General features: G+C 35.4%; 1 protein-coding gene across 44 annotated transcripts in view; it reads right to left on the reverse strand.

The window, feature by feature from the left end:
• The window catches only part of LOC114357531 (perilipin-4), a 36,880-nt gene extending 13,287 nt beyond the window's left edge, over positions 1-23,593 (reverse strand). For 41 of the 44 annotated variants that reach the window (XM_028311192.1, XM_028311196.1, XM_028311214.1 and 38 more), the window contains exons 1-2: positions 23,380-23,592; positions 1,701-1,712 (exon numbers count right to left, since the gene is read on the reverse strand). In XM_028311192.1, the coding sequence (XP_028166993.1) occupies positions 1,701-1,712; positions 23,380-23,398 (31 nt within the window). In that variant the 5' untranslated portion in view covers positions 23,399-23,592. Of the gene's footprint in view, positions 1-1,700; positions 1,713-8,980; positions 9,168-23,379 lie in introns of those variants that run through there. The other 3 variants (XM_028311180.1, XM_028311173.1, XM_028311172.1) reach the window with 2 other exon arrangements.
• Positions 23,594-23,865: the final 272 nt, after the last annotated feature.

Here is a 23,865-nt window from a genome sequence, read left to right on the forward strand (position 1 = left end):
GTCCAAATCCAGGTACAGTCGTCAGATCAGACTGAATGTTTGTTCAAAAATAGCACCTATGGCAACTACATAACGCCATTATTTAGCTAAATGTGCCGCCATTTGTACATTGTGATGTATGTCGGTGTCAGTCAAGGTTAACTTCAGATTATGTCATTCAAACCTGGTATTCATTTATCATGGACATTCTGTGTCAGTTACAATTAATTACAGATTGAGTACTCCTACTGCTACTGGATTAATTACATAATACATCACAAAATTCATTAGGCCAGAAGTATTTAATCAGTAAAACAACCATTAAGGTCCATAAAATAATCCTGATAATATCATAGATGTACAAGATATAGCAATATATCCTTAATTTAGTAGAGCGCGTAATGTAGAATGGGCGGTAAAATTTAACGACAGGCTCCACCATAGCGGGGCTGGAGTAAACAACTTTAATAATGCATGACGGTTCGCACTCAATGCATCTGCAATTAACGCGGAATACATTTAACTCTTAAAAAGAAGTTCAAACAGCCAAGAGTTTGTGATAAGATAATTGGTAAGCCCTGAGTAAAAATTTAATAGTGACTACAAAAAAAGAAGTGACTGTCGTAGAACTGTACTCGTATATTGTTTAAGTCAAATAGGTATACTTGTAGATATCTACCTACTTTTCATAACATTTTTTAACTGAAAGCAACTAACTAAGTCGGGAAGAAGTAGAACCCATGATTTTCGCTTGGTAGAGCCTTTAAAATTCCTGAGGCAGTCAATTAAAATTGTTGGAAAACGGTTAAATAGTGACCTACATTCAACAAGATAACTTAATTGATGTTACTCAACCTATATTAATAATACAATGTCAACAAGATTATCTTAAATTAAATTGGTTTCTTAATTAAGATAAACTTTGACGAAGCAATAAAATATATCAGGAAATAATATAGCTTCTTTCATACTTTTCATCAGGTATGAGTATTTTGAAATTGCAACAATTGCTACAATAAAAATATTGTTCTTGAAATTTTATATTACTCAAATGAAAATAGGTATTATTGATTTCAGTAATCCTTAATTGTCGATTTATTAAATGAAAAAATCGCATTTATTAATTGAAATTACATTTCGAAATCGTTGAACTTTTAGAATAAAAATAAAAGTGCTAGAATAGAACGATAAATACAATAAATTACACGTAAGGTAATCTACGAATGACGCACTATTTAATAGATAAATCGATATAAATATAATATTATAGCCGTGAACTTGGCTCTGCGACAGCAACGTGTGACTGTTTATATTGATTTCTTGTGACTTTCATCGCGGTCAAGGTGTCTTTTAGCAATACTGTATTATTTCATAGTTATCAGGTGTTAAGTCGCATACAAGTGTTTTTAACTAGTTTGTACACACGGGAATATAACAAGATGTTGCACAAATAATTATATTATACATAACACAGGTATTTTTCACTGTAGATAGGTAGGCATACAATGGGGTTTCAAAGAAACCTGAAAACTCATACTTACTAGAGTTACTAGTTTTTATTTTAGACCCATGGAAACGTAAAGATATTTCGTGCAATTAAAAATAATTACTTGTTATTTTAATAAAATTTACATGGAAATTTTCCATGTACCAGTTTCAATTCAAGTCTCTAACAAGACACCACAAACAAGAAAGATTTATAAAAACAATCTTGAACTCACCAAGGTTCTTGTCTACCGGAATGCGTGTAATAAACATAAATACCACATTTAGATTTAAATCGTTCCAAAACCATGCGAGTATGTAAATATTTACAATCTACGTCTACGTGGTAAGTTTTACTATGCGAAAGAAAATGATCGAGGTCGGGCAAGGTAAATATTGTGTAGACCCGTATTCTAAAACGATACTCAGTTAAGCTTTTAAGAGTTTCAAGCCTTTGATTAGTCTAAAGATTGAATTTAAACCAATCACAGGATTGAGTAGTCGTTTCAGCATACAGGTCTATGTGAGTAAATTGACCAATAAAATCTATTGAAGTTATTGTGTCTATCTACAGGAATATTGTGTATGTGTGTTATTAAATGTGCGTCATGTAGAGTTCGTAGTACAGTCGCGGAATAAAAAGGTTCGTCACCTTAGTGTCGGTTTTCGCTTGCACTAGGTACTGTAAGAGTCAATCCTGCCAACATAACAGTGCAAGAAACAGTGCTGCTAACATTTAAATAAATATGACGTTTGCTAACGAATAAGGTTTTGCTTGTTTATTTTTCTATCCCATTAGTGCAATGCAATGATGACACTGACCAATTGACAATAGTTTTTTTTATTTAATAGAAACAATAATGGCAGGTTGAACCAACAAGAAGGTTTTAGTTTATCAATCATAATAATCTTCTTGACAAGTTAAATCGTCAAACAACTTTTATCTGAATAATTTTGAACTTTACTGACGAACAGTTAAAGATTATTTTGTCTAACTCGAGATTATTCTGTAACATAGTTTCAAAAGGTAATATTATTATGTGCTCGCGATTCGTTGAAGGAATCAATTTGAAAACTGACGAACCTTTTCATTCCGTGACTGTACATGCGATTGCAATTTATTATGTATGTACAAAACGATATGGTTTTTAGCCATTTTGGTAATGTGTTGCTCATGTAATAATAATCATGCAATTGATCTCTACATAAACTTGGCGATTTTGAAAGTTGCTACTGAACTCCCTCTAAAATTCCCCAACTACTTGCTAGAAGCGTATTTATTAGGCATCAAATTCATACTTAATAATATACTAGCTTAAAAATATCCATAGCTTTATCGCCATTTGCGTATTATTTCAAAGCAAATAAAATGAATATTTGATTGCTTTCATAGCGTTTTCATTGTGTAACTAGGTTTAAATACCTAGCAAATCATATGTAGGTATGATAATAAATTAGTAAAAAAGTTTTCGTAAAGTTTCCTAGGCATAATCGTAGAATAGTGTTCGTACTTTGCTCTTCATCTAATATCGTCATCATAGCCATTCACACGTCATTATCGTGCGGAAAAAATAAAAGACGAATGACTCTAGATTCAGCACGTGAGTGGCGTGTCACCTCCGGGCATCGATCTCGGCCACTTGACACGGGAATAGCCACCACTCACTCGGTCAACCGGCCGGGGGTAGGGCTGCTAAAGCAGTTCGACTATTTTTATTTATTTATAATGTATATGTCTTCTCTTTGTTTGTCTTTGAAACTTGACGGTTATTGTGGATAGAAAACGAATGATATGATTTTTATTGCGCTTGTAATCACTAGTAATTTTTATTATTTCCTCAATAAAAAAATAAATAAAGAGGAGTGTATTACATCAAAATTAGTTTATTCCTAGTCTAGTGTGATGAACGTAAACATAATCAATATTGTCATAATAGTATATCTTAAAATCATTACATGTGCAGCCACTATATAGACTTTTAAGGTATCTTATAAGATACAGAACATAAAAAGAGTGGTTCAAAAAAAATCTAGAGTAAAGAGATTCTGTGGCAGTTGATCAGTTGTAATATCAACCCAAAAAGTAGTATGTATCAACCCCCCTGAAGAATAAACAATTATAAACTCATTATCACTCATCTGCCCGCCACATGCGACCTACATTCTAAAATCAAATGAAAGGTTGACAACCCTGCCTGAGAGCAACGCTCGTTGTTTGGCAACCTAGCATTGATGTGACCCAAATAACTCAGGAAGCACTCGAGGTAGTCTTTAGGTACGTAAGTAAGGCACTCCCTTCGAGGGGCCGTTCCCTACAAGTACCTTGCATCTGGCTAATGTTTGATATTGCTAAACGTTTTAATATTTTTGAAGCGCTTGCGCAATTTGTGCGTATGTTGCAAAAGAAGATGTATTTATAATCGCCCTGCACACATGAGATCTGAAGGAAAATTGTCTATGGAGATGTCTCTAGACATATGGATAGACAGTACAATATTTTATTATTATACAGTAAAAATGTGGTGGAAACCAATAACTCAAATGCTAAGTTTCGAAAAAAAGAGTAGGGTAGGTATATAGGGTAATTTGTCACCGTTACGAGAACTACGAAATATGAAAGTGCTACGAGCACATGCTACGTGTCGTAGCGTGCTTTTAAGTTCAGCATTTTCATCGCTGTAAACTTTTGTATCAGTCGTAAAGGAAAGTGTCACATAATAAATAATAGCTGAAAGTTTAATATCAAAGCTGTATTGTATAAATTTTTCTCTCGAAATGAACATGTAATTGTATTTGCCACCGTCGCGATGAGTACAGTGTTATTGTGCTGATCAAAATACCCTACAATTACGTCATGTGTTCGTAATTTGTAATTCATTCAGTGATTCATTTGTCAATGTACATTTTTGATCGATTCAATTAGCTTCAAAATCATAGGTAACGCGATCGTGTTCAGAAGGTTAATGAAATAGTGAGAGCAGATTATCACTGAAAAAAATGTTTGGTTACTGCTTACACAACAAAAGTGACCACCGAACTAAGTGTTAACTATAATCAAACAAGTCTACCTCACTACATAATTATTTGTTTAATTTACACAACATTTTGTTCCTCATAATCAAAGTGTTCGGTGGTCACTTTTGTTAAAACTTTTGTTGTGTAAGCAGTAAACAAACATTTTTTTCAGTGTATTACAGCGAGTTTCTCACATTTGATCATCAAAGTACATTTGATAACAATTATTTGAAATAACCCGAATAGAACGAGCATTGAGCATTGACCTATAAATAGAGCAATCCAAAGTCCGCTGCGACAAGTAAACAACGAATGTTATGGAAAATTACAGACTGAAGGAAAACAAAGAACAATCATGAAATGCTTATGAAATTGCATCTTTGTGTTGAGGAAGGTCTATTTTCAGTATTTTTTTTGTTGAACTAAATAGAGGAATAATGAACTATGAATCTGTAAGAAAATTTCAGCAATTTCAGCTATAAACATAAAATATTTTATATTTACTGCCAATACAAGCGAAACTCTCGTTTAATATGATGTAATCCATTAAAAACATAAGAGAAACATGTAGCGCTCCCGACTGCCAGTCGCCCTACATTGTAGAGACCATAAAATGTCGATTACGCTTTGACGAGCTATAATGTAGAGTTAGTCGGTTATATGAATGTTAAGATTTTGGTTTACATAATCTGATGATACCTACAGTGGCTAAAGATGTCTGGGAACTTTGTTTATTAACATATAATTAAAGCTTGCCTATAGAAACTAGATACTCACTTCTATTATATTAATTTTGATTGACAAAGACGAAAATTACTTGCGATGCGAGTTCAATTTCTACTTATTTTTTTGTTAATTAGTTTTTAACAGATTGAGCTACACTTTTCCATATTTACAATTCCAAATGTGCATAAAAGTGACAAAATAAAATTGTTTATTGAATAAATTATGCCAAATGGTAGAGCCAATATGTTATCCACATCTTTGCTAAAAAAGGTTTTATTTGGCAAAGCCCATAGAAAAAACACAACAGATAACCAACCAATCAATAACCTTTCAGCCACCGTTTACTTAATACTACAGCAAGCAATAATCCGCCCTATACCATTCAATTAGTGCCTAGCACAAGGGTTCCCAATCTTTTTCATCCCGCGGCGCAGTTACAAAAGTATTTTCACGATGCCCTGCCCTTTGAAAGAGATACAGTCGAAAGAAATAGGCGCCTATAGTGATAGTTGATAGTATTAAGGTTAGGTAGATAGGAACAAAAATTAAAATATCTACATATTATCTACAACTAGCTGTGCCCGCATTCATACGCGTGAAAATAGTTAGAATAATATTTCCCGTTTTTGTTACATTTTTCTATAAGGAGATGTTAGGTATACAATATGCTTTCCTTTAATAAATGGGCTATCCAACACAAAAATATTTTTTCAAATCGGACCAGCGTATCTCTTCCTGAGATTAGCGCGTTCAACCAAACAAGTAAACTCTTCAGCTTTATAAATTAAAGTATAGATATGAAATTTTTGCGCACCCTTTGGGAACCTCTGACCTAGCGTCCCACCCGTGACCTACAGACCCGCTGCGATAGCCTTTCCAGCTAACTCAATTCGCGTAACGCAGTTACCGACGCCCGGGCGTCTGGCACCGCCCGGGTGGCATCGATCCACTAAACATACCTGCAGATATGATGGAAACTTTGTGAAAACAACTATTATAAAAGAATTAGTCAGCTTGCAGTTTTATGGAGATTGTAACTTGACTTTGGGAGGCCTTTGTCTAGCTGGAGGTCATAAGGTTGAAACAAACTAGACAACAATGAAAGAAATTTAAATTAACTCGGAAAATTAAACCGTAATCGTGAGACAAAGAAGCTGAGAATTTCTTTGCTGGGTAGCAACTTGTCTTTGCACAAAAAAGTGAGTATTTTTATTTTCTAAAAGATTTATCAATATAGGCGATATGGTCCAAAAAAGTAATTTGACCCAAAGCTCCGAAAGTCTCATAAAAATTTCGAAAATATTATGAACCTGAACTTAATATCTTCCATGCTACAAAGAGCCTGAGAAAGACAAAAGGCCGATCTTGAGAAAAATCTGTGGTTTTATCCTACTTAGAAAAACAAATGCCCTCCAAAATCAGGCAGGGGCATCTTGAGAGCTGCGTCTCGCGGCGACAGAGGGCGAGGAAAGGTGGAGTTGGAATCGATAAAGGTCACACAAACGTTCTGAATATGCACTAAGATATCTTATTCGAATGTAAATAACAAGGCAAACAAATACACTTTTATTTTTCTTATTACGTATTTGTATTACGTAACGAACCTAATAAGAGCATCTGTAATTAGTAAACAAACAAAAAGCTCATCCCACGTCAAATCCTCCCAGTGTGGTCGGTCACCTGGTATGGAAAGAGCCATTCCTGAGTGCATTGAAGTCTCCCAAAATAACCAACTGCGCAGAAAGGTATCGGGTTAGTGCTTTATCAGCTGATTGACTGAGGTAGTCGAACAGCCAAGTTGTCTCAAGGTCAAGGTTGTCTCAAGACTCGTTCTCAGTCCCACAGTTACACTGGATCACAGTTATACTGGATCCAGTAATGCAGAATCTCGCAAACTGGACTGTCGTATGGACACAGGTGTGTCAAATTACAAATTCCAATTTTGCTGGTCAATGAAAACGTGTGAACGAATACCTATTACTAAGCGGGATCTTACAAAAAACAGTTCAAGCAAAAAACGGGATATGCATATAATTATCTGTTGGGAAACAGCCCTTAACTTTACAGTTTCATTAATATATCAAAAGGTACCAGACTAGTTCTGGTCAAGTCCAGACATCGATCGGTCTGCGGCAATACTTGGTAACTATTGCCTCTATGACCTAATGCGGCTATAGCACACTGGGGAAGGCGACATTCCACTTTAATTCATTTGTGAATATAGAAAAATACTGGTTATGAATGTAGAGAACAATTTTAATGTTAAAATTAAACAAAAAAAAACTACACACATTAGTTCACATGTTCCGTACTTTTGCTCGAGAGTGTATTTAAAAATCTTTACATGTTTTAATTCATTTGTGAATATGGAACAATACTGGTTATAAATGTAGAAACAATTTTAATGTTAAAATTAAACAAAAAACTACACACATTAGCTCTCCTTACTTTTACTCGAGAGTGTTTAAAAATCTTTAACATGTTTTTCACCAACTTTCTCATAATTCGTCAATTAAAAAACTCAATAAAAATAAAACTCAATAAAACTCATTTATTTCTGTAAATAGGCTTAAAAAAAGCACTTTTACACGTCCCAATATTAACCCTACCACTGCTTCAGGACAATAAATGGGCCAGTGCTGAGAAGAAGCAGCGCAAGAAACTCAGTCACTATTGTCAGCCTCTTTTTCAAAGGTTTACATGCTTTAAAATGTACAAAGTTATAAAGTTATAAATATTTATGCGAGCTAGGCAGTAACGTATCCCAAACATTTTTATCTTTTAAATAATCATCGACTTTATAGTAGCCTTTTTTCATTAAGGTACTTTTAATATGTGCTTTGAATTTATGAATGGGTAGTTCTACAACAGTTTGTGGTAATTTATTAAAGAATTTAATACATTTTCCCATAAATGAATTACCAATCTTATGCAATCTGAAATTTGGAACGGCAAGTTTATTTTTGTTTCTTGTATTAAAGTTATGCAAATCGCTCTTTTTCGTGAATTGCTCTATATTTTTGCGGACATATAAAAGGTTTTCATAAATGAACTGTGAAGCTACTGTCAGTATGTTTATTTCCTTAAAAAAATCTTTCAAGGAAAATCGGGGTCCAAGGTTATAAATGGCCCGCACTGCTCTCTTCTGCAGAACAAACACAGTTTCAATGTCCGCGGCTGAGCCCCACAACAATATGCCGTATGACATTATACTATGAAAATAGCTAAAATATACTAGCCTTGCCGTTTCAATGTCAGTTAATTGCCTTATCTTTCTCACTGCAAAAGCAGCCGAACTGAGCCTTTTTGACAAAGTTTCAATATGAGGACCCCATTGAAGTTTAGCATCTAAAGTGATTCCCAGGAATGTTGTGGAATTTATGCTATTTAATGGTTCATTCTTCACCATTAATTGCGTGGAAACCTGCCTCACATTAGGTAAGGTAAATTTAATGCACTTAGTTTTGTTTGCATTTAACAATAAGTTGTTAACAGTGAACCAATGTAGAACCTGTGAGAGTGTGTTATTAATATCGTCAAAATTTACCTTACCTCTATCAACTTTGAAAATGAGAGATGTGTCATCAGCAAATAACACAATATCACACAGATCTTTTACAAAATTCGTCATAAATAAATGCAGCACAATTCTCTATTGAACGGAAAAAACTCGTACTCTAGATATTCGGACTGTATTGATAACATCAAACGCTTCCTATTACCCATTATGGAATTAAAGCAAACAAAGAAAAGTAAGTAATCAAGCCGTAATTACCCGAGATATTATCAGCGATGTTTGACATAATAACTAATGGTTCACAGCACAATAAAGAAACAAACTTAACTTAGCTATCACAAGCACAGTTAAAAACTGACTGAAAAATCTTTTATCACGGTCTTATATCACATTCCCGTAAATTAGTGTGGTTCACTGTTGTAACGCTGTTAGATCATACGTGCTAAACTGTGCTCTGTTTTGCTCAGGTAACCTTATGATACTAACTACTCGATTTGTTTACGATGTGCTTTATAAGTTCCAGAAATTTTACGACTGATAGACAACTCGGACGCGCGTGATATCACGTCGGAAAACAACTTTCACGCGCGTGATACCAGGATGAAAGTCAACTTAAGCGCACGTGATATCACGCCACGCAAAATGGGATAAAATGGTGAAACCAGAAATACCCTAAAATTGAGAATTCCGTCAGATTATAATCACCCACTGAGTATACATTATGCGTTTATAAACTGACGAAGTTCACAATTTCACGTTGACTTACAAAACTAACAAAAATAAGGAAGGGTAAGGGATCAGACCAAAGAAGAGATCAATGACTGATGAATAACACAAATCCTAAAATGAGCTGATGTAATCCACTGGAAGTGGCAATCAGAACGTTTAGCAGGCTTGTGTAGGCACGACAGGCAATGCCAGCCAATTGAGGCGATGCGGGCCCGATGACATAAGCACGCTGCGTGAAATCACGCCGTATTTATTTTGATAGACACATTGTTGACTTCCTTAATGCAATTATCTGCTAATCTGGTTTAAATTGTAATTGCGTTGGTAGTTACGTGGATATCCGTGAAGCCCTTGAGAATTAGGATATAAAAGAGACTCTAGATTTATGTTTACCTTCCCTTAAAAGGTAAATTGCAAAATATTTAGGTAGCAGTCTATTTATACATTTTTGGTAATTAAAATGTACATCCAAGCGCAGTGTGATGATGACTAATTGCCTGAAGTCTCTGAAAATAACTTCTGAACATAACATATTTTTGTGCAATCTTCTCAACTATCACCATCACTGCGTCACCGTTTTAAATAGATTCTTTGAATCATTCAACTCCTGCCTGTTTTTCTTAACAAAGCTTCGTTTTTCTTTGTTTTTCTACGGATTTTCCTACTATAACAGCCGAGTACAGCCGACCGCGTTGTACATTTCAATTCGTAGCCCATATTTCCTGAATGGAGGCACTTGCTTCGCCCTTCGGTTATTAATGCCCCAGCATTCTTGACTTTATTTTCGGAGCGTAATTGCTACGCAGAAACGATTCGGTTTTTCTGTCTTCCTCGCTTGATCGGATATCGGATACGTTAGAACGAGATGTGTGACGCAGCGCGGTGCGTGCGCGGTTTCGGACCGGCCGACCTTGGTGATGTCATCGCGGTGCGAGATGCCGCGGTGTGGTTAGGGTTCACAGTTTTGCACCTCAATGTTTTGATACTTTAAAGCATAGTTTAATGAACCAGTTTCGTGTTACAGCCAGGCACAATTGAATATACATACACCTTCACTCGTTGGTGTTACGAATATACTTTAGTTGTTGTACCCGACCCCACCCCACTCGTCCTAAAACAGGAGTCTGTTTAAATTTCACCTATTTAATATTGTTTCTATGCTATTATCATGCGCATATACATATCGTGGGGGGGCCGAGGTGGCCCTGAAAAAGAAGCCTAGATACGCCAATGGCTATATTCCGCCACAAGGGAAATAAAAGCGAATTTGCGTTACAAATTCGTCGTAGTAGGTAAGTAGGAGTTAAGTACAACTAAATTCTAAGAATTGGATAAAGCCTAGCTCTTGTAAAGGGTCTCATCATGATCTCATCCCTAATAAAATCTCTAATAAGTGATACCGGTTTTTGTTCAATTAAAACTGTAGAGTCTTGAATAAATTGTAAGTACGACAAAAGACATCTACTCAGCCGGAACTAATGACTTCTCGTAGTAGTACAGTCAGCGTCAAACAATTCGTGACACTCAAAGTGACCAAAAACTTGACAACACAACCTTATTTCAATTGTAACAAAGACGCGTTGCGAACATATTGGCTACTTTGGGTGTTACCTATCAATAATTAATTGTATCTGATAGTAAATTACAATGCTAGTAGCCCTATGTGAGTGATAATGGTGCCGCGGTTCGATATACAATGCGCCGGCGCAGACGGGCATTCCGCTATCATTTGTTTATGCTCCACCCTACTGACCTCTCCACGCTATTGTGTAATGATAGTTTCAAACATTACACGCTGTGACTCATTCGTTATACTACGAGTGTCTATTATATCAAATATGTTTGTCTGCGCAAGGAATTGAGAATTAATATTAAAATAAGATTAGTCGAGCTAGAGACAGTCTTAATGGTTTTTTAATCAATAAAACTAACATTTAAATAGGTACCCAGCCAAAATATTTAAAAAAACTTAGTATCAGTTTTCAAACATACGAAGCGTAAATGATAATTAATGATTTATTTGCTTTGAGACATGTAAGTACTATCGTGCTATCATTTAATTTGTTTTCTTTACAACGCCTATCTTTATCTAAATAATTTAAACCAATTTAATACAAATACATATTTATTGACGTAAAAAGTTTCTTGCTTATTTACTCACTTGTTATAATCAGAATTATCGAGTGATTAGGTATTTATCAAACACATTGTGTCTCTACCGTGAGAAGTCGGTCTGACAAGACAGTTAATGTTCGCAGTAAACCATAACGTGACGGTTAACGGAGGCAACCTTGGGTCGTGGCTATTTAAGACTTATCTTGTGACTTTGAGGAAGGACGACGTGAGAAAAGATGGATGGATTGGGCGGTGGTATGGATAAAAACATACTACGAGATGGCATGCCACGAAAACCTTTGATTTCTTGGATTGATTAATTCCATAATTATATTCTGTTCTGAAAGATTTTGTTTTCCACAGGATAAATAACAATACAGGGTGGAAACGTTAAGTGATCTCACTCGATTATTTCTTAACTATACAAGATATTAAAAAACTGGTTACTGATCCTGAAAGTGCTTAATGAGCTCTTTCAAATGGTACCAATAATAAGTTACAGAATAAACTGGATCTATCTGAAAATTCAATGTTTCCAGCTTCCATACTAAATGTATGCCAGACACACAATATTAGAAGTGTAATTTTTTAAATTTAATACTTAAAATAAACTCGTAAATTGTATTCTTATTTTAAATTATTAATGAAAAACATTGGTTTTAGTCTTTACTTGCTATAATATTGTCAAGAGATGAGTGTCATGACTGTGGTAGTACTAAATGTATGGAAGAAGGAAACATTGAATTTTTGGTTAGATCCAGTTTATTCTGTAACCTATTATTGATACCATTGGATAGAGCTTGTGAAGCACTTTTAGAATCAGTAATCAGTTTTACGATATCATATGTAGTTTTTAAAATAATGTGACTTTACCAAATGTATGGAAGCTGGAAACATTGAAGTTTCGGATAGATCCAGTTTATTCTGTAACCTATTATTAATACCGTTTGATAGAGCTCATGAAGCACTTTCAGGATCAATAACTAGTTTATTGATATCTTGTATAGTTTAGAAATAATCGAGTGAGATCACTTATCGTTTCCACCCTGTATATTATAGTCGAACTATAAATAGTTTCCCCGATAGAAAAGTTCCATGAAACATAAATTCTTAGTCTGAGAATGGAGTGAACATGTTGCTCTACAGGTTTTGGTGGTATAAGATCTTACCACTGAATCAGTTCATTTAACCAGTCCTAGAAACAGGTAATATAGATGTTTAGGTAATAGTGGTAATAGGGATTAAATTAGTTAATATCTAAGTCATAACAGAGTTAATAAGTTATATTTTCAGGCACTTTCATCCATTATGGCGTGATACGGGGCCTGCACCGGAGAGAGTTTAATAGTCTAGGACCTAGTCTTCTAGTCTCTATAAAATGATACAGATGATTTGTCATCAGTGTTGACTTGATAGAAATTTTGAAACAAACAAGGGATTATGATTAGGAAAGCAACTTTGGACCGTTAGTAATTTGGGTCACATATGGTAACCAATGTTATCAGTCAAACGGATTTGAGTTCACTGATATGAAACGGATATTCTCTATTATTTTCACATTTCATTTTTTGTAGAGCATTTGGTAAGTATTCGCTTTTTACCTATTAATTATTTTATAGAGAAGATAATATGACTGTGTAATGTTAAAGCCAAGAAAACAATGTCTGCTCTATTCTATAAATATTTCGCTACATTGATTTTTGGTACAAATCCAGGAAAATAATACACCTACACGTGGCAGGACCCGTTCTAAGCAACAAAGTTGGCAACACAGAGTTATAAGTAGCTTGATTGTACGTGGGAAGTTGGGAGAAAGCGGCGAACATAATAATAAGTTGGGTAACTAAATCGTGGTCTTAGGACTTTGTATCGATCTCAGATCATAGAAGGGAAGTATTGATAGAGACAAGACTTTTTATAACTGTTTACCTGAAGACTTATAATTTAAAAAAAACAATATCGGAGTGAGCATTTTTCATTGCGAAAGGAAAAACAAGTAGGACTTTTTTTAGGGTGCTGAAACTTATTAAGTAATAGGAGTCGAATCGAATATCTTTGCTAGAAAGTACTTTCTGCGTTCAAGTTAACCACAAGTCCACAATAGACCACAATAAACATAACACTGTCTACAATGGGGATGTTGCCTGGGTCAAAAAGCAAGAGTTTTAATTAGTCCGTCAGTTAACTTATAAAAAAATACTCTACACGTATTTTTCACTTTTTCAAACTAATGAAAATTTAAAGAGATAAAGCGCCCCAAAGTTCATAAGAAGAGGCCCGTGACTGACGTCAACGCTTGCTTAAAAATGCCGCACGTTGTGACGTCGTGCGCAACTTCAACGCACCATAACTATGTAATTATTTGTTAGATTGACAAATAAAAATATATGTGTCCAATATTTTTTGATATTAAACATTACGGACTAAAAAAATTTTTTTAGGCAACTAGCCTATTGCTGTCGTAGTATCGTTCTATGTTACATTATCATTACATAGAGCCACTCGGCCGGCGGTCACTTTACTCGAATTTCTTTTTACTTTCCTCAGTCTAAATAATTTTAGTCTCCCAAATGTACGACGACAACCCGTCAAGTTATTTCAAAATGTATAGTCTGATATGCTGTTGACTGTTCAACAAAATGATAACCAAATTCAAAATTTAGCCGTCGTGAATACATTTCGCGGGCGTTGCGAACTACGATCCCATCATCCTACTAATTTTGTCAATCGACGCTTTCCATGAACTCGTCACGCCGCAGTCACGTCGCGCAACACTCTACATCTGTCGTATAGAAACAACTAGGGTTTACTTTGAGTAGTTTAGTAATAAACATAAGATTAACGGTTTAATGAATGTAGGTCGAAGTTAATGGCTCTTAGAGATCAGACGGACGTAAAAACCTTAGCCGCCGCAAGTTCAGTGACAAAGCCGCATTCCGACGCCAATTATCACGCTTCTATTCTCTATGTGAATCATTTTCTTGTGTTTAATTAAATCTTATGGCTAAGGATGTCGACTGCCTACATCTACGCACAGTGACTTACGTCCGTATTCACAAACATTACTATGATGTCTCACAGTGCGCGTATGTTATCCGCTGTGGTTATTGATATAACGTATCCATTACGATCTTATAAGCCATCCAACTAACAGTGAGTAAATGTGAAAGTTTATGAGTCTTTCACGCTAAAACTGCAGAACGGATTTTGATAAAACTTTACAGTAGGTATTGTCTGTCAGAATAATATTAGCTACAATTTAAAGCGATCTGTGACAAACTGATTTTCACACGGGCAAAAAATTTCAACAAGTAAAAACTCGTCGAAAAAAATTTCGGATCGTTGGCAACATGCTAAGATGATTCATATGGGCCTGAACATGATGTGGGTCCGTGATTAAAGAATGCTTGATAAGCCTGTAGTTTGACATAAAGTTTATATCTAGTCAGCCCTACGTGACTTGCCCGTGACCTTAGCTCGGTGCTCGTGCACCGGTCGCCTACGCCCGCAACGATATTTTATCGCCATCCCAGCTGGCCGACCGGATCGTCGAGAAACCGGTGCGGGAACAAACGCGGCCCGGGTAGGTATCGGGCACAAGACAATGAAAGATTCGAGCTTTGACAGAACAGTATTAGATGTTGATAGAACCAAAAAAATAAAAGTAAAACCATTGATTCTCTACATAATCTGTTATACATAATACGAAGAGAGCAAAAATGAAAAACCGTATTGCGTTTGTTCTAGTCTGACATCTTTATTTTTTGTTTCGCGAATGTTTGTAAGTTTGTGATTTCACACAAAAACTACTGAACGGGTTTTTATGAACCTTGACAATTTTATAGCTTTTTTAATTAGTTAAAAGCTCATAATTATGATCTAAGGTTAAAAGTATTTTTTATTCTGTCTCGGGAAAATAATAAAATAATCCGGTTTATCATACTTTGGAACAACTTTTTTATGATCTTCCTTCACGTTTAATTTTGATTAAGTAAATAACGTTACTTCGAGTTTCTAATTATTAAACTCATTTATGTTAATTTATAAGTATCTACTTAGGGTGTCCAGTGTTCACCATATTACGCACATTTTGTTGACATTGTTGGTAGCTCTACATTTATTTATTAGTTATTTTATCACTTTTCCTGAGACGAAAATAGCAATAATAGACGTAAGGGAAAATCATATGATGTAATGATTCTAGTAAACATACGTAAATACCTAAATAAGTAAAATTAATGAAGTTGTAGACGTCAAAATAGTAAAATCATCGTCAACACCAACGTTCGTAAGGGCAAAGTCTAAGTTTTTAATAAATTAATATTGATAACTTATTGTCAAAGGTTGGTTGACTCATCGTGCAAAGTCAAATTGAAAATAATGTGGTGACTGTCATGTTTTGTGCCGGTGAGTGCGTGGGATCTGTCTGGACCCTAGTGCCTTTTGTATTGCTCATTTGCCCTCTATATAATGTATTCAGTCTTATCACGCAGGCGTTACTTAAAATAACTACAAATCACGTAAACAAAACGCAAATAATTACATCATCAATCACCATAAACTGTTTAGTTTGCCTACAAATATCGCGGGCTTCGCGGTTCTTCTAGTAATCTCATGAATCCTTTAGTCCACAATATCACAGAAATACTAGGTTATCATCATATTTTTTCTATTTATTTGGCTAACTAAAAAAGACAAAGAGTAACTAAAAAAGAAAAAGACAAAGAGTGCCCAAAAGTAAGGTCATCATCATCTAATCATAGTCGTTACTGATGGAACCACCCACTTCAATTTACCGAGGCAAATGGGCTTTTGGCCTAACTCCCCAAGCTGGACAGACGACTTGGGGAGGCTATTGGCAACATTTTATTACAGGGCAACCAGGAAGTAGGTAAACGTAGAAGAATTTGATTGTACTAGTATTATAAAGTAAGACTACACCCAAGCTAGGTCACGCTCGCCATGTTACTCAGAATGTTTGCACGATGGGGTGACGTCAGCTAATTGCATTCTGATGCACTTTACCACTGCAAACAACTTCATGCTGACACAGTTTTGTGATGAAAAATGTGTCAGTAAACGTATAGGGCAGGTAATTATTTAATAGAATAAAGTAACAACTGACAGACTGTCAATTAAGTTTGTAATTTATAGGACGGGTAATTATTTACTGGACTTAAGTAAAAACTGCTAGTCAATTAACTAAATTAATTATTTCGAGTCAGCTTTTGAGGGGTTAAGTAGCAAATGAGCTTATTCCGGTCTAAACTTCTAGTTCTAAGCTACTTAGAAAGGAAGCTTCTGAAAACTTATTTATCGAATCGATTATTTTCTTGGGAATTACAGATTTTACAATAAGTAATTCCTTAAAAAAAGAGCTTTAGCTTTTAGCTTTGCACACTGCAACCTGCAACAGAAGCAAAACTAGGTAATGTAGGCTTAGTTGTATGAATGGCAATATGCCAGATATAGGAATGATTGCATCTATATTCAATTGATCATGAATAGTAAATTTAATTAGTCATAACTGTGAATGATTTCTAGCATTAGGTACATGCACTCGGCTGGCATGCGATGTAGGCAGAAGGCCTGCGTAATTTACTACCTATGCTATTGTTACATTCCTTATAAAATATTTTGTCTAATTTATATGCCTACTCTACTACAATTGCATGCTGCTCATATGTATGTATCATAGTTATCTAAAAATAAGATAAAGTTTAATTTGATTTTTACGCGCCAAGCTGGTTGACTATAGTACCTATGTTGAATATCTACATAATGTAGGTAAAATGAAATTAATAGTCTTAGCGCAACGCCAAGTATGAATGTGACCAGCTTCCAATCATTGTGTAACGAGGAAATTTACATTTTAGCACTTGGCCTCCGATTAGTCAGTGTTTGTTGCGCACTTTACCGCTAAAATATTGATTTCGCGTGTATTCCAAATTTATTCGGTGAACACTTCCTGATTCTTGAAATTCCACAGAAGTAGTAAAACTCGACTACGCATCACGAAATTAACATTATTTAACACAAAGTACTGTACATCCCTAAGTAACTACCTACCTAGTAGTTAGTACATATTATTATAGACGTGTGTTATGCCTCCTCAAACAGAAACTGTCCCCCACCTACTCTCCGTTAGTCATTCTATAAAATTTTCTAGAAACAAACAGTTCATTTAACGAAACACGCGTATGTTTCGTTAAATTATATCGTCCAATGAAATTATTTAATTATACTAGTGCCAATATTAATTTTTCAGCATGAGAACCTATTTTTAGTGTTCTAGTTGTAGTACACTCACGAATATGGAACGCTGAATCCGTTATAAGCCAATCGTTATTCAACACACGGTCCTATTAAATTCTCAAGCTCTGAAGTCAATCCACTCATTGCCGCGATGTCTTCCGGTAGTACAGTCAACAGCACGTCAGTTTTACATTTTATATTGCAAAATAGCTTCTAATAAAACGTCATTAGATGCGACAGTGTTAAGCTTGATGTGTTTTGTCTATACCTACGCTATAGATAATTTTAATAGTCCATAATACGCGCATGACCTCATAGCAGTCATACGGACAACACAATAAAACAATAAAGTATGGTGTTCATTTGCTAATTAATTTTTGTCTGTTACAGTTCTCTGATCTGTCACATACAAATTAAATGTTATGGCAGTCTGTCTGCACTAAACGGCTTAATGATGAACACTTCTCTACAAAAGCCTAAATTTACTAACACCGTTTTAGTTTACGCCATGTACACTATGGTTAAATAAATTAATAGCGATTTACCTCCCACGGACGCGGAGAACCGACCCCAAATAAAATGGGAATGGGCCAGGCAAAGAAGAAGAAGTGATTTACCTCCCACAGTACAGGTTATGCAAAGTGTACCTAACTGAAGTCACTATTTAAGCATTTGCTTTGTTTGAACTTTGATACAGCTGTTTAGTAAACATAGTTATCTGGGGTCTAGACAATGAAAAATAGTTTCGTAGGTAACACAGTGCGACGTCATCGCGAGGTGACCGTGACATTGTGATCGATCGCATAATGGCTCAAATAGTATAGCTACATGTGTATTTAAAACAATATACTTCGATGTGAATCTTACCAGACACATTTGAAAATCAATAATTTAGCAGCAGGAGCAGTGGCAAGAGGAGACAAGAATAAATAAATAAACAACTTGCCTACCATGACTTCATGATGTGTGAATGCTTGATGATATCACCCGTAAAGTAAAAGCTTAAACTGGATGCAATTGCAAAGTCAAGCATCTCCTTCAAACTTTTATTGTTTAAATTCAAACTAAGATCCATCCATCTATCTTGAGTGTAGACCTATCCAGGAGTCCTTCCATAATGCCGGCCCAAAACTTTATTCTGAAACGAAACTCAAATGAATCTACACTCAAGAGTTTCGAACTTGTGACCGGTCTACATATTACCCAATGTTTAAAGAATCAAGAATAATAATACACTTAAATATATTTACGAATTGACTTCTTCATATGCATCAGAAAATACGAGTGCAGCACTTATGACTTTCGATTTGCGCATTAATATTCGTACGCGCGGTCAAGGCTTCCCGCCATCTGTTCTCGAGATACTTATAAGAAGTACTTATATTTCTTATTTTTTGTTATTCCTCCCTACTACGTATATTTTCGACGTACTCGGAACTGTCCATAAAACACCTTGCAATACCGGAATGCGTGAAAGGGTTGAAAAGTGCCTACGTACCTACTTACCTACTTAGTTAGGTACTTATTATTCTTAGGTAAGTATATAAATTCATAATATGCAAACGAGAGTCTCATTTAATAAGTACTTTCATTTTCATATTTCTACAGGTCTAACATTTATGGATTTTATTTTATTTTCTTTATTCAGAAAACCTCAGGTCCTTAAAATACTACAAACAGGGGACAAAGTAGAAGACGAGCAGGTACTTCTATTCTTTTCTTAAGAAAGACCGAATCCTTAGAACTTACAGCCTTACAAGGATTGCTGCACCTCACCGCGATTACAATATTAACTGTGAAATGTCTTTAAAAATATTTCACGTAGACCATGATGATGTCAACCAGTTACCTGATTATGAATTCTGTTAAAAATAAATCGTCACCGTCGTGGCAGAATTAAATAACTGACAAAACCAAAGTTGCGAGATATTCACGTTTTTGTGTTTTTTTTCGTTAAAAATGGCGATAACTTTTAAGGGTTAAAATATTTTACCGTCGGTCTTTTGATATTTTATACAGCAAATTTACCTTTATTAATTCAATAGTATTCGATGATGTTACTTTGTATTATTTTAAATAAAAAAATAAAAATGTAATTATTTAGTTCTGCCACAACCGTATTTTACAACTAAGTTGCAGTTATTTAGTTTTTGTAAGTCACTTATTTAGTTTTGCCTCAACCAAGGTATTACAAAAACGAATATTTCCATTGAATAAGTATACTTGTTTAATTTTGCCACACTTTTATTGACCTAAATGTTGATTTATTCATTTTATTTTATTTGTTTTGTCAATGCAATTTTAGTCAAAATCTGTAAAATTGTTAAATAATACTAGAATATACCTACTTATTTAATACTTATAAATTTTTAACAAATTGGTATGGTAACCATCAACATCAGATTCCTATAACATTGAAATACAATTGAAAGAACCAACATCGAAATGAATATCAAAATTAAAATAATCCAAAAACAATAAAACTGTAATAGGGATCTCTCCCTAGGGATCCATAGGGATTCCTTACCCTCAACGTCATAGCAGAACGACGTTCAATGTCTCTGCAGATCTCCGTTGACGCTAAGGCACATCGGCAGCTCAATAGACAGATATGGAAGTCCTTGCAACATGATGTTCGCAACTTTAATACAAATCGTATTAAAGAGGCGATAGAGCGGAACCAAGGCTCGAAAGTGTTCGCAAGAGACTACTCTATTGGGCGAAGCTAGCTTACGAAGCTGAAGACTGCGGAAGGTAGTGTAACGTCAACAAAAGCCGAGGTTCTGGGTGAGATTGAAAAGTTTTATGGACAGCTGTATACCTCGACGAAGATGTTGTGGATATCAGCATTATCAGCCTATATGAGATTAGGATGGCTCTCAAACACCTAAAGAACAACAAGGTACCGGGTGATGACGGAATAACCTCGGAGCTTCTGAACGCGGGTGGAACATCGATATTAAAGTCAAGTCCTTCAGAGACTATTTAACTTCGTCTTACTCCAGGGAACAACGCCAGAGGCATGGAACAGAAGCGTGGTGGTACTCTTCTTCAAGAAAGGGGATAAAACCTTGCTGAAGAATTACTGACTAATCTCACTTCTGAGTCATGTCTACAAGCTGTTTTCTAAAGTTATCACGAATGATCTCGCGCGTAGGTTCGATGACTTCCAGCCTCCCGAACAAGCCGGTTTCTGAAAAGTATCGGTACATATCGAGGTGCTGAAGTGCTTATACACGCCACCATGTTGGTCCGAGTACAGGAGTGGAGTACGAGGGCGATTCCTCTGCAGCGAGGCATGAGGGAGATGTTATATCTCCGGATCTCCGAAACTATTCACCGCTGCATTGGAAGACGCTTTCAAACTCCTCGAATAGAAAGGATTCGGCATAAACATCAACGACGAGTACATCACTCACCTTCGGTTTGCCGACGATATTGTGTGGTCAGTGCAAAATCACTGGAAGACCTCGGCACAATGCTCGAAGACCTTAATCTCCCAAAAGGTAGGCCTTCGGGTGAACAACATGGAAAAACGAAGCTTTTGTCAGTTTTGTCGAATGTCTATGTTGCGCCCTCCTACCCAGTTTCGGTTAGGAGCTCGAATCTCGAGATTGTTGACAAGTATGTCTACCTCGGACAAACGTTAACTAGGTAGAGAAAGAGGTCGAATCCAACTCGGCTGGGTAGCGTTCGGGAAACTACACAACATCCTTTCATCCAAAATATTTCAGTACCTAAAGACGAAAATCTACGATCTGTATGTGTTACCACTGATGATGTATGGCTCGGGAACGCGGCCTCTTACTATAGGCCTTATAAATAAGCTCAAAGTTGCACAGCGTGCTTTGAAGAGGGCTATGCTCGGTTTTTCTGTACAAGAGACAAGGCACATAGTACGCAGAACTGACAGACGATGGGGCAGCAAGGTTCTGGAGTGGAGGGCACGTACCGGAAAGCACAACGTGGACTTCATAAAGGTAGCAAGAAAGCACTGGATGCAGACCGCTACCAGCCGGTCATATTGAAAATCATTGGGGGAGACCTATGTTCGGCAGTAGACGTCTTATATGGCTGAAATGATGATAATGATGAAGGTAACTATCCAAATTCAACATCTGAGTAATGAACATTGAAATTAAAAGTAACATTTAAAGTAATGTTACAAAAATTAAATAAATCAAAAACACAATTGTACTAGTATTTTGAAGCAATGTTTCGGATTGAGTTGTGGCAGAATTAAATAAAGTCACTTGTTGACTTTCTTAGTACAAGTATTTTGAAGCAACGTTCGCAGTGAGTTGTGGCAGAATTAAATAAAGTCACTTATTCAGTTTTGCCACGTAAATTCTACAACAAACAGAGTTGTAATTTATGGTCAATAGTTTCACTAAACTGAAGATATCTTTGAAAATATCATAGATATTGCCACGAGAGTAAGATCAAAATATAGGTAACACTTTCTACCATACAAAAAGTGGAAAAAGTGGTTTTTGCCAAAAGTGTCAGTTATTTAATTCTGCCACGACGGTGACGAAATAACCTTTGAAAGTTATTTTAGTTGCGAGCAGTGAGATGACTTGCTTCGAACGCATTGATATGCGGTCACTCCCGACTCCCGAATGCGGTTGTGATTGAATAACAAAAGAATGAAATTGGAACATTTTAACATACGTTTATGTAGTTGAACAATTTTACGAAACCATGCTTTAAATCCAAAAAGTTTATAAAACAATACCATCCTCCCCAACATTACGTAATTTTAATTTTGCACAACGGCAATGTTAGAGTTAGAACTTTGTCACCTAATTGAATTCGACAAACAGGCGCCATCTTTTGAAACGCATGTCGCACTTGCAGTCCTTGTGTACAGTAAAAAAAGATAAGTAAATTGTTTAAAAATACGCTTGTTGTTTTCAAAGGTGCCTTACCTAATTAAAAGATGACCGGTTGACCTCGTCTCGTTAAATTAATCGTAATTCCTAATCAGTCAGTCTAGTTGTTCATTTCCTACCGCATGAAAATAGTAAACACATCAATAAATGCCGTAGTTAAGTATGTACTTAAACACAGAAGTTAAAGAAAACTTTAAGTTTGAATCAGCAACACCATCATGGTGTCATGTCAAGGTTAAATAATATATTTTTCTGGTTCAATGAACATTCTTACATACAACCTATTTTGAAAATTTTCCTTTATTTTGAATTTCACTAATTAACATAACATTTGTGCGTAGGTATAACCATTGTTATTTTTTTCTTGCTTTGGTAAAAGTGCGCTACTTTAAAATAATGTGGTAAAAGTGTCAGCATTTAAGTTTATAAAATTGTAGTAAATGGGTGACTACGATTCTACGCATTAGGAATGCAGACTATTTCTACAATTTGCTGATTTAAATATCTAAAATGATAAATAACTACATTTTGCAGTTAATAAATAATAAAAACTTACCAGTATGGACCCGTTTATATCAATTTTAATTAAGTTTCGATCGCATTTTTTCGTACTAATTATTAGATAATTAAAAGTTTTCATTAGTTAAAAATAAAAAACCTTACCTGCGATTCCACTGAACATTTTGACTAGCTAAAATAAATTCACTGTTTGCACAAAACTCCACAAATTATTCCAAGTAGAGCGCACTAAGCAAGAATTCCACAAAACTTATGAATCAGGGACACCACACTACCCCAAATGGACGCGATCGAATCGAAATACCTTCAAGGTTCAACTACAGTCCGCAGCAAGTCGAGAAAACCATGCGGCTAAACCAGCCGGTATTTTTATCGCTGACGTCATAACTTTATTGCGTTTTGTTATTCCATTGGCAATCTTTATTTACTAAATTTTATAATTATTCATAATACAAATACGCATAAATATTTTTTATAAGAATTTAAACATAAATTTTATTCATGGGTTTTATGAAAAAATATCATAAAATGTAGACAAACCATGGTATTACTTTTTTCATTAATTTCTACCACAAGCGGTATTATTTATTGCTGGCAACATTGATAACCTTGCGATTGAGAACTTACGCT

Source organism: Ostrinia furnacalis, unplaced genomic scaffold, assembly GCF_004193835.3.
Source record: "Ostrinia furnacalis isolate ACB-3 unplaced genomic scaffold, ASM419383v2 OfSCF3210, whole genome shotgun sequence".
In the NCBI taxonomy this organism is placed as follows: Eukaryota; Metazoa; Arthropoda; class Insecta; order Lepidoptera; family Crambidae; genus Ostrinia; species Ostrinia furnacalis.